Here is an 11,500-nt window from a genome sequence, read left to right on the forward strand (position 1 = left end):
ACCAAGAGAGGCCACTTACCTCTCTATGGTCCCCTAATAACCACTTGGAGGACCTAGAGGCCCCTTCCCTCTCTATGATCCCTTAATAACCACTTGGAGGAACTAGAGAGGCTCCTTCCCTCTCTATGGTCCCCTATAAACTACCTGGAGGACCTAGAGAGGCCCCTTCCCTCTCTATGGCCCCCTAAAAACTACCTGGAAGACCTAGAGAGGCCCCCTTCCCTCTCTATGATCCTCTAATAACCACTTGGAGGATCTAGAGAGGCCCCTTCCTTCTCTATGGTCCGCTAGTAACCACATGGAGAAGCCCCTTCCCTCTCTATGGTCCCTTGCAAGGGGGTCAGGCTGGATGACCTAGAGAGGCCCCCTTCCCTCTCTATGGTCCCTTAATAACCACTTGGAGGAACTAGAGAGGCCCCTTCCCTCTCTATGGCCCCCTAAAAAATTACCTGGAGGACCTAGAGAGGCCCCTTCCCTCTCTATGGTCCCCTAAGAACCGCCTGGAGGGCCCCTTCCCTCTCTATGATCCGTTCCCTCTCTATGGTCCCTTCCCTCTCTATGACCCGTGTCTCTCCTCGCAGGACGGACCCCGGTGGTGAGGGAGGACCTGGTGGAGGACTTCCGGCGGCGGGCCCTTGCACTGGGGATCCCAGAGGAGGCCATCTTTGTCCTGAGCAACCAAGGTGAGTGGTGGGGCGGGTTCGAATTTCACGGATTCGCACGTTTCTGACACCCGTGTTGCACATTGTCACACTTCTGGCACTACTGTTGCACATTTGCACGTTTTAGACACCAATGTCGCATGTTCCCGCGTTTTGGACACCAATGTTGCACACTTCTGACACCGGTGTTGCACACTTCTGACACCGGTGTCGCGCACTTCTGTTGCACGTTCCCAAGTTTCTGACACCAATGTTGCACATTCAAAGATTTCTGACACCAGTCTTGCATATTCGCACGTTATTGACACCAACGGCGCACTTTCTCACACTTCTGACACCGATGTTGCACATCCACATGTTTCTGAAACCAGTGTTGCACATTCCCACGTTTCAGACACCAATGTTTCACATCCGCACATTTTAGACACCAATGTCGCATGTTCCCACCTTTTGGACACCAATGTTGCACACTTCTGACACCCATGTTGCACATTCTCACTCTTAGGACACCAATGCTGCACACTTCTGACTTCAATGTCGCACACTTCTGACACCGGTGTTGCACACTTCTGACACTGATGTTGCACACTTCTGACACCGGTGTCGCACATTCAAAGATTTCTGACACCAGTCTTGCACATTCGCACGTTATTGACACCAATGTCGCACTTTCTCACACTTCTGACACCAATGTCGCACATTCGCACATTTCTGACACCAATGTCGCACTTTCTCACACTTCTGACACCAATGTTGCACATTTTCACATTTCTTGCACCAGTGTTGCACGTTCCCACACTTCTGACACCAATGTTGCACATTTTCACATTTCTTGCACCAGTGTTGCACATTTTCACATTTCCCGCACCAGTGTTGCACATTTTCACATTTCTTGCACCAGTGTTGCACATTTTCACATTTCTGGCACCAGTGTTGCGCATTTTCACATTTCTGGCACCAGTGCTGCACATTTTCACATTTCTTGCACCAGTCTTGCGCGTTCCCACACTTCTGACACCAATGTTGCACATTCTCACATTTCTTGCACCAGTGTTGCACATTTTCACATTTCTTGCACCAGTGCTGCACACTTTCACATTTCTTGCACCAGTGTCGCACATTCTCACATTTCTTGCACCAGTGTCACACACTTTCACATTTCTTGCACCAGTGTTGCACATTTTCGCATTTCTTGCACCAGTGTTGCACATTTATTGCACCAGTGTTGCGCGTTCCCACACTTCTGACACCAATGTTGCACATTTTCACATTTCTTGCACCAGTGTTGCACGTTCCCACACTTCTGACACCAATGTTGCACATTTTCACATTTCTTGCACCAGTGTCGCACATTTTCACATTTCTTGCACCAGTGTTGCACGTTCCCACACTTCTGACACCAGTGTTGCACATTTTCACATTTCTTGCACCAGTGTTGCACATTTTCACATTTCTTGCACCAGTGCTGCACATTTTCACATTTCTTGCACCAGTGCTGCACATTTTCACATTTCTTGCACCAGTCTTGCGCGTTCCCACACTTCTGACACCAATGTTGCACATTCTCACATTTCTTGCACCAGTGTTGCACATTTTCACATTTCTTGCACCAGTGTCGCACACTTTCACATTTCTTGCACCAGTGTTGCACATTTTCGCATTTCTTGCACCAGTGCTGCACATTTTCACATTTCTTGCACCAGTCTTGCGCGTTCCCACACTTCTGACACCAATGTTGCACATTCTCACATTTCTTGCACCAGTGTTGCACATTTTCACATTTCTTGCACCAGTGTTGCACACTTTCACATTTCTTGCACCAATGTCGCACATTCTCACATTTCTTGCACCAGTGTCACACACTTTCACATTTCTTGCACCAGTGTTGCACATTTTCGCATTTCTTGCACCAGTGCTGCACATTTTCACATTTCTTGCACCAGTCTTGCGCGTTCCCACACTTCTGACACCAATGTTGCACATTCTCACATTTCTTGCACCAGTGTTGCACATTTTCACATTTCTTGCACCAGTGTTGCACACTTTCACATTTCTTGCACCAATGTCACACATTCTCACATTTCTTGCACCCGTGTCACACATTTTCACATTTCTTGCACCAATGTCGCACGTTCCCACGTTTCTGACACCACCCCGAAACCCAGGTTCACATCCCTTCTCTCTTTCCTCAGGGGAGTGCGTCCCGCCCAAGGCCCAAGATGCGCCCCAGGTAAGTGACCCCCCCAAGGGGACCCCCGTTGCACCATGGGACCCTGGGGTGCCATGGCCACCCCCTAATAATAATCATCCGTTCCCCCACTTCTGACACCCGTGTTGCACGTTCCCACGTTTCGATCTCGCACCCGCCCTGTTTTCCAGGAGAGGGTGCGCAGGACCCCCTTGTTCGAGGAAGAAGGCTCGGCCGACGGATTCGCACCCGCGTTCCCGGACGTCAAGGAAGGTGGGTGCTGCGTCTCATGAGGCAGGGAGTTCCCCAGATTTCGCACGTTCCTTAGTCAGATTTCGCACGCTGCTTCTCATGAGGCAGGGAGTTCCCCAGATTTAGATTTCCTTTCCCTTTCCCCGCTAGCTACTTCTCATGTGGCAGGGAGTTCCCCAGACTGTGCCTGCTACTTTTCATGAGGCAGGGAGTTCCAGAGATTTTGCACACTACTTAGTCAGATCTCGCACGCTACTTCTCATGAGGCGGGGAGTTCCCCAGATTTCACATTCTATTTAGGCAGGGAGTTCCCCAGATTCTGCCTGCTACCTTTCACAATGCGGGGAGTTCCCCAGATTTCACATGCTACTTATGCGCTTAGTTTCCCATGAGGCAGGGAGTTCCCCAGACTCTTCCTGCTACTTCTCATGAGGCAGGGAGTTCCCCAGATTTCGCACGCCGCTTAGTCAGATTTCGCATGCTACTTCTCATGAGGCGGGGAGTTCCCCAGATTCCGCCTGCTACTTAGGCAGAGAGTTCTACAGATTCTGCATTCATGAGGCGGGGAGTTCCCCAGATTTAGATTTCCTTTTCCTTTCCCTGCCTGCTACCTTTCATGAGGCAGGGAGTTCCCCAGATTTCACATGCTACTTATGCGCTTAGTTTCCCATGAGGCAGGGAGTTCCCCAGACTCTGCCTGCTACCTTTCATGAGGCAGGGAGTTCCCCAGATTGCACATTGTACTTAGGCAGGGAGTTCCCCAGACTCTGCCTGCTGCTTCTCATGAGGCGGGGAGTTCCTCAGATTCACATTTCCCTTCTCCTTTCCCCGCAAGCGGACTGCCAGCTCCTCAAGGACAAGATTCTGCCTGCTACCTTTCATGAGGCAGGGAGTTCCCCAGATTTCACATTCTACCTATGCGTTGAGTTTCCCATGAGGCAGGGAGTTCCCCAGACTCTGCCTGCTACTTCTCATGAGGCAGGGAGTTCCCCAGATTTCGCACGCTACTTAGTCAGATTCTGCCTGTTACTTCTCATGAGGCAGGGAGTTCCCTAGATTGCACATTGTACTTAGGCAGGGAGTTCCCCAGACTCTGCCTGCTACTTTTCATGAGGCAGGGAGTTCCACAGATTTCGCACGTTCCTTAGTCAGATTTCACATGCTACTTCTCATGAGGCAGGGAGTTCCTCAGATTCACATTTCCCTTCTCCTTTCCCCGCAAGCGGACTGCCAGCTCCTCAAGGACAAGACTCTGCCTGCTACCTTTCATGAGGCAGGGAGTTCCCCAGACTCTGCCTGCTACTTTTCACGATGCAGGGAGTTCCTTAGAGTCTTCCTGCTCCTTCTCATGAGGCAGGGAGTTCCCCAGACTCTGCCTGCTACTTTTCACGATGCAGGGAGTTCCTTAGAGTCTTCCTGCTCCTTCTCATGAGGCAGGGAGTTCCCCAGACTCTGCCTGCTACTTTTCACGATGCAGGGAGTTCCTTAGAGTCTTCCTGCTCCTTCTCATGAGGCAGGGAGTTCCCCAGCCTCTGCCTGCTCCATTTCACCATGCAGGGAGTTCCCCAGACTCTGCCTGCTACTTTTCATGAGGCGGGGAGTTCCCCAGATTTAGATTTCCTTTTCCCACATGCTACCTTTCATGAGGCAGGGAGTTCCCTAGATTGCACATTGTACTTAGGCAGGGAGTTCCTCAGATTCTTCCTGCTACTTTTCATGAGGCAGGGAGTTCCCCAGATTTCACATGCAATTAGTCTAGGATTTCCCTGATTTAGATTTCCTTGCAAGTTACTTCTCATGAGGCAGGGAGTTCCCCAGATTCTCCATGCACAGATTTTAGATGCTACTTCTCATGAGGCAGGGAGTTCCCCTCAGATTTTTCACGTTACTTAGGCAGGGAGTTCTACAGATTCTGCATTCATGAGGCAGGGAGTTCCCCAGATTCCGCATTGTACTTCGGCAGGGAGTTCCTCACATTCTGCCTGCTACATTTCACAATGCGGGGAGTTCCTCAGACTCCGCCTGCTACTTCTCATGAGGCAGGGAGTTCCCCAGATTCTGCATGCACAGATTTTAGATGCTACTTCTCATGAGGCAGGGAGTTAGAGTTGGGGTTAGGGTTAGGTACCTTTCATGAGGCAGGGAGTTCCTCAGATTTTTCACGTTACTTAGGCAGGGAGTTCTACAGATTCTGCATTCATGAGGCAGGGAGTTCCCCAGCCTCTTCCTGCTACTTCTCATGAGGCAGGAAGTTCCCCAGGTTCAGACTTCCTTCCCCTTCCCCTGCCTGCTTCCTTTCATGAGGCGGGGAGTTCCCCAGATTTCACATGCTACTTATGCGCTTAGTTTCCCATGAGGCAGGCAGTTCCCCAGCCTCTCCCTGCTCCCTTCCCCGCGGCAGGAAGTCCCCCCGCTTCCCACTTCCTCTTCCTCTCCAGCCGACTGCCAGCTGCCCCGGGACGCCGGCCCCTGCCTGGGCGCCGAGTTGCGCTTCTTCTACAACGCCAGCGCCCGCTCCTGCCAGAGCTTCCTGTACGGCGGTTGCCTGGGCAACGCCAACCGCTTCCTGTCCGAACGGGCGTGTCTGCAGACCTGCCGGACCGAAGGTGGGTGCCGCTTCCTGTGGTGGGGGGACGCTCTAGGAAGGGCTCAACCAACTTCCTCTGCCTCCGGCTCCCACTTCCTCTCTAAGAACGTATACCCAACTTCCTCTTCCTCCGGCTCCCACTTCCTCTTCCTCTGGGGCCTCTCTCCTTCTCCCCAACTTCCTCCCCAACTTCCCCTTCCTCCGGCTCCCACTTCCTCTGGCTCCCAATTCCACTTCCCCCGGAGTCTCCCCAACTTCCTCTTCCTCCGACTCCCACTTCCTCTTTAGCCTCTCTACTTCTCCCCAACTTCCTCTCCCCAACTTCCTCTCCCCCCACTTCCTCTTCCTCCCACCTCCTCTCCCCCCCCACAGCCTCTCTAGGTACCTCTCACCAACTTCCTCTTCCTCCCACTTCCTCTTCCCCCCAACTTCCTCTTCTACCCCTCCCACTTCCTCCCAGAGCCTCTCTATTTCTCCCCAACTTCCTCTTCCTCCGGAGCCTCTGTAGGAACAACTCCCCAACTTCCTCTTCCTTGTCTCCCACTTCCTCTGGCTTCCACTTCCTCTTCCTCCAGCTCCCACTTCCTCTTCCTCCGGCTCCCACTTCCTCTTCCTCCCACTTCAACTTCCTCCCACTTCCTCTTCCTCCCTCCCCCCAACTTCCTCTTCCCCCCACTTCCCCTTCCTCTTCAGCCTCTCTAGGAACGTTTCCCCCACTTCCCCCTGAGCCTCTCTAGTAACCTCTCCCCCACTTCCTCTTCCCCCCAACTTCCTCTTCTACGCCCTCCCACTTCCTCCCAGAGCCTCTCTATTTCTCCCCAACTTTCTCCCCAATTTCCTCTCCCCAACTTCCTGTTCCTTGTCTCCCACTTCCTCTGGCTTCCACTTCCTCTTCATCCGGCTCCCACTTCCTCTTCCTCCAGCTCCCACTTCCTCCGGCTCCCACTTCCTCTTCCTCCCACTTCAACTTCCTCCCACTTCCTCTTCCTCCCTCTCCCCAACTTCCTCTCCCCCCACTTCCCCTTCCTCTTCACCCTCTCTAGCAACGTTTCCCCCGCTTCCTCCTGAGCCTCTCTAGCAACCTCTCCCCCACTTCCTCTTCCCCCCAACTTCCTCTTCTACCCCTCCCACTTCCTCCGAGAGCCTCTCTACTTCTCCCCAACTTTCTCCCCAACTCTGTAGGAACAACTCCCCAACTTCCTCTTCCTTGTCTCCCACTTCCTCTGGCTCCCACTTTCTCTTCCTCCAGCTTCGACTTCGTCTTCCTCCGGCTCCCACTTCCTCTTCCTCCGGCTCCCACTTCCTCTTCCTCCAGCTCCCACTTCCTCCTCCTCCGGCTCCCACTTCCTCTTCCTCTGGCTCCCACTTCCTCTTCCTTGTCTCCCACTTCCTCTGGCTTCCACTTCCTCTTCTAGCCCTCCCACTTCCTCCCAGAGCCTCTCTACTTCTCCCCAACTTTCTCCCCAACTTCCTCTTCCTCTGGCTCCCACTTCCTCTTCCTCCGGCTCCCACTTCCTCTGGCTCCCACTTCCTCTTCCTCCCACTTCAACTTCCTCCCACTTCCTCTTCCTCCCTCTCCCCCCCGGATCCTCTCTAGGAACCTCTCCCCCACTTCCTCTCCCCCCCACTTCCCCTTCCTCTTCAGCCTCTCTAGGAACCTCTCCCCACCTTCCTCTCCCCCCCACTTCCCCTTCCTCTTCAGCCCCTCTAGCAACCTCTCCCCCACTTCCTCTTCTCCCCAACTTCCTCTTCCTTGTCTCCCACTTCCTCTTCCTCCCACTTCAACTTCCTCCCACTTCCTCTTCCTCCCTCTCCCCCCCGGATCCTCTCTAGGAACCTCTCCCCCACTTCCTCTCCCCCCACTTCCTCTTCTACCCCTCCCACTTCCTCCCAGAGCCTCTCTACTTCTCCCCAACTTCCTCTTCCTCTGGCTCCCACTTCCTCTTCCTCCCACTTCAACTCCCTCCCACTTCCTCTTCCTCCTTCTCCCCCCCGGATCCTCTCTAGGAACCTCTCCCCAACTTTCTCTTCCTCCCACTTCCTCTTCCCCCGGAGCCTCTGTAGGAACAACTCCCCAACTTCCTCTTCCTTGTCTCCCACTTCCTCCAGCTCCCACTTCCTCTTCCTCCGGCTCCCACTTCCTCTGGCTCCCAATTCCTCCAGCTCCCACTTCCTTCCTCCGGCTCCCACTTCCTCTTCCTCCAGCTCCCACTTCCTCTTCCTCTGACTCCCACTTCCTCTTCCTCCGGAGCCTCTGTAGGAACAACTCCCCAACTTCCTCTTACTTGTCTCCCACTTCCTCCAGCTCCCACTTCCTCTTCCTCCGGCTCCCACTTCCTCTGGCTCCCACTTCCTCCAGCTCCCACTTCCTCTTCCTCCGTCTCCCACTTCCTCTTCCTCCAGCTCCCACTTCCTCTTCATCCGGCTCCCACTTCCTCTTCCTCCCACTTCAACTTCCTCCCACTTCCTCTTCCTCCCTCCCCCAAATTCCTCTCCCCCCCACTTCCCCTTCCCCTTCACCCTCTCTAGCAACGTTTCCCCCGCTTCCTCCTGAGCCTCTCTAGCAACCTCTCCCCCACTTCCTCTTCCCCCAACTTCCTCTTCTACCCCTCCCACTTCCTCCGAGAGCCTCTCTACTTCTCCCCAACTTTCTCCCCAACTCTGTAGGAACAACTCCCCAACTTCCTCTTCCTTGTCTCCCACTTCCTCTGGCTCCCACTTTCTCTTCCTCCAGCTTTGACTTCGTCTTCCTCCGGCTCCCACTTCCTCTTCCTCCGGCTCCCACTTCCTCTTCCTCCAGCTCCCACTTCCTCCTCCTCCGGCTCCCACTTCCTCTTCCTCTGGCTGCCACTTCCTCTTCCCCCAGAGTCTCTCCAACTTCCTCTTCCTCCAGCTCCCATTTCCTCTTCCTCCGTCTCCCACTTCCTCTTCCTTCGTCTCCCACTTCCTCCGGCTCCCACTTCCTCTTCCTCCGGCTCCCCCTTCCTCTTCCTCCCACTTCAACTCCCTCCCACTTCCTCTCCCTCCCTCTCCCCCCCCCGGATCCTCTCTAGGAACCTCTCCCCAACTTCCTCTTCCTCTGGCTCCCACTTCCTCCTGAGCCTCTCTAGGAACGTCCCCCCAACTTCCGCCTCCTCCGGCTCCCACTTCCTCTTCCTCCCTCTTCCTCCCACTTCAACTCCCTCCCACTTCCTCTTCCTCCCTCTTCCTCCCACTTCCTCTCCCCCCCACTTCCCCTTCCTCTTCAGCATCTCTAGCAACCTCTCCCCAACTCCCTCCCACTTCCTCTTCCTCCCTCTCCCCAACTTCCTCTTCCCCCCACTTCCCCTTCCTCTTCACCCTCTCTAGCAACCTCTCCCCAACTTCCTCTTCCTTGTCTCCCACTTCCTCCGGCTCCCACTTCCTCCAGCTCCCACTTCCTCTTCCTCCGGCTCCCACTTCCTCTGGCTCCCACTTCCTCTTCCTCCCACTTCAACTCCCTCCCACTTCCCCTTCCTCTTCAGCCTCTCTAGGAACCTCTCCCCAACTTCCTCTTCCTCCCACTTCCCCTTCCCCTTCCGCCTCTCTAGCAACCTCTCCCCCAACTCTCCTCTCCTCTCCCCCAGCCGCCTGCCGCCTGCCAATCACCCCCGGAGGCCCCTGTCCGTCAAGCTTCTGGGCCTTTGACGCCTCGCGTGGCGCCTGCGTCACTTTCCGGGGCTGCGGGGAAAACGCCAACAAGTTCTACCTGGAGAAGGAGTGCAAGGAGTACTGCGGGGTCCTGAACGAAGGTAGGGTTAATTAGGATTATTAATTATTATTAATTATTAATAATAATAATAGTAATAATAGTAATAAGAATAATAAGAATAATAATAATATTAAGATTATTGGGGAGAAGGTTCTAGTCCTCCTCGCCAACGCCAACAAGTTCTACCTGGAGGAGGAGTGCAAGGGGTCCTGCCGGAAGGTAGGATTAATTAGGATTATTAATTATTATTAATTAATAATAATAATAATAGTAATAATAGTAATAAGAATAATAAGAATAATAATAATATTAAGATTATTGGGGAGAAGGTTCTAGTCCTCCTCGCCAACGCCAACAAGTTCTACCTGGAGGAGGAGTGCAAGGGGTCCTGCCGGAAGGTAGGGTTAATTAGGATTATTAATTATTATTAATTAATAATAATAATAATAGTAATAATAGTAATAAGAATAATAAGAATAATAATAATATTAAGATTATTGGGGAGAAGGTTCTAGTCCTCCTCGCCAACGCCAACAAGTTCTACCTGGAGGAGGAGTGCAAGGGGTCCTGCCGGAAGGTAGGATTAATTAGGATTATTAATTATTATTAATTAATAATAATAATAATAGTAATAATAGTAATAAGAATAATAAGAATAATAATAATATTAAGATTATTGGGGAGAAGGTTCTAGTCCTCCTCGCCAACGCCAACAAGTTCTACCTGGAGGAGGAGTGCAAGGGGTCCTGCCGGAAGGTAGGGTTAATTAGGATTATTAATTATTATTAATTAATAATAATAATAATAGTAATAATAGTAATAAGAATAATAAGAATAATAATAATATTAAGATTATTGGGGAGAAGGTTCTAGTCCTCCTCGCCAACGCCAACAAGTTCTACCTGGAGGAGGAGTGCAAGGGGTCCTGCCGGAAGGTAGGATTAATTAGGATTATTAATTATTATTAATTAATAATAATAATAATAGTAATAATAGTAATAAGAATAATAAGAATAATAATAATATTAAGATTATTGGGGAGAAGGTTCTAGTCCTCCTCGCCAACGCCAACAAGTTCTACCTGGAGGAGGAGTGCAAGGGGTCCTGCCGGAAGGTAGGATTAATTAGGATTATTAATTATTATTATTCTTTATTTATTATTATTATTTATTATTTATTACTATTATTATTATTACTATTATTATTATTATTATTACTACGGGAAAAGGTTCTAGTCCTCATCGCTGAAAGATTACGAAAAGGAAGTTTATTATTATTATTATTATTATTATTATTATTATTATTATTATTACTTATTATTACTATTATTTATTATTATTATTATTATTATTACGGGAAAAGGTTCTAGTCCTCATCGCTCAAAGATTACAAGAAGGAAGTTTATTATTATTATTATTATTATTATTATTATTTATTACTATTATTATTAGGGGAAAAGGTTCTAGTCCTTATTAATAATAATAATATTAAGATTATTGGGGAGAAGGTTCTAGTCCTCCTCACCAACGCCAACAAGTTCTACCTGGAGAAGGAGTGCAAGGAGTACTGCGGGGTCCTGGCCGAAGGTAGGATTAATGAGGATTATTATTAGGATTTATTATTATTATTATTATTATTATTATTATTATTATTATTATTTATTATTATTATTATTATTATTATTAAATTATTGGGGAGAAGGTTTTAGTCCTCGCAAACGCCAAGTTCTACCTGGAGAAGGAGTGCAAGGGGTCCTGTCTGAAGGTAGGATTAATTAGGATAATTAATTATTATTATTATTTTATTATTATTATTATTATTATTATTATTATTATTATTATTGGGGAGAAGGTTTTAGTCCTCCTCGCCAAGGCCAACAAGAAGGAGTGCAAGGAGTACTGCGGGGTCCTGCCGGAAGGTAGGATTAATGAGGATTATTAATTAATAATAATAATAACAACAACAACAACAACAACAACAACAACAATAATAATAATAATAATAATAATATTAAGATTATTGGGGAGGTTCTAGTCCTCCTCGCCAATGCCAGCAAGTTCTACCTGGAGAAGGAGTGCAAG

General features: G+C 50.0%; 1 protein-coding gene across 1 annotated transcript in view; it reads left to right on the plus strand.

The window, feature by feature from the left end:
- Positions 1-9,473, plus strand: part of LOC128406928 (protein AMBP-like) — a 17,049-nt gene extending 7,576 nt beyond the window's left edge. The window contains exons 5-9 of the mRNA XM_053374825.1: positions 582-683; positions 2,855-2,892; positions 3,042-3,123; positions 5,541-5,708; positions 9,295-9,473. Of these exons, the coding sequence (XP_053230800.1) occupies positions 582-683; positions 2,855-2,892; positions 3,042-3,123; positions 5,541-5,708; positions 9,295-9,473 (569 nt within the window). The remainder of the gene's footprint in view (positions 1-581; positions 684-2,854; positions 2,893-3,041; positions 3,124-5,540; positions 5,709-9,294) is intronic.
- The last annotated feature ends 2,027 nt before the right edge of the window (positions 9,474-11,500 follow it).

Source organism: Podarcis raffonei, chromosome Z (genome assembly GCF_027172205.1).
Source record: "Podarcis raffonei isolate rPodRaf1 chromosome Z, rPodRaf1.pri, whole genome shotgun sequence".
NCBI lineage: Eukaryota > Metazoa > Chordata > Lepidosauria > Squamata > Lacertidae > Podarcis > Podarcis raffonei.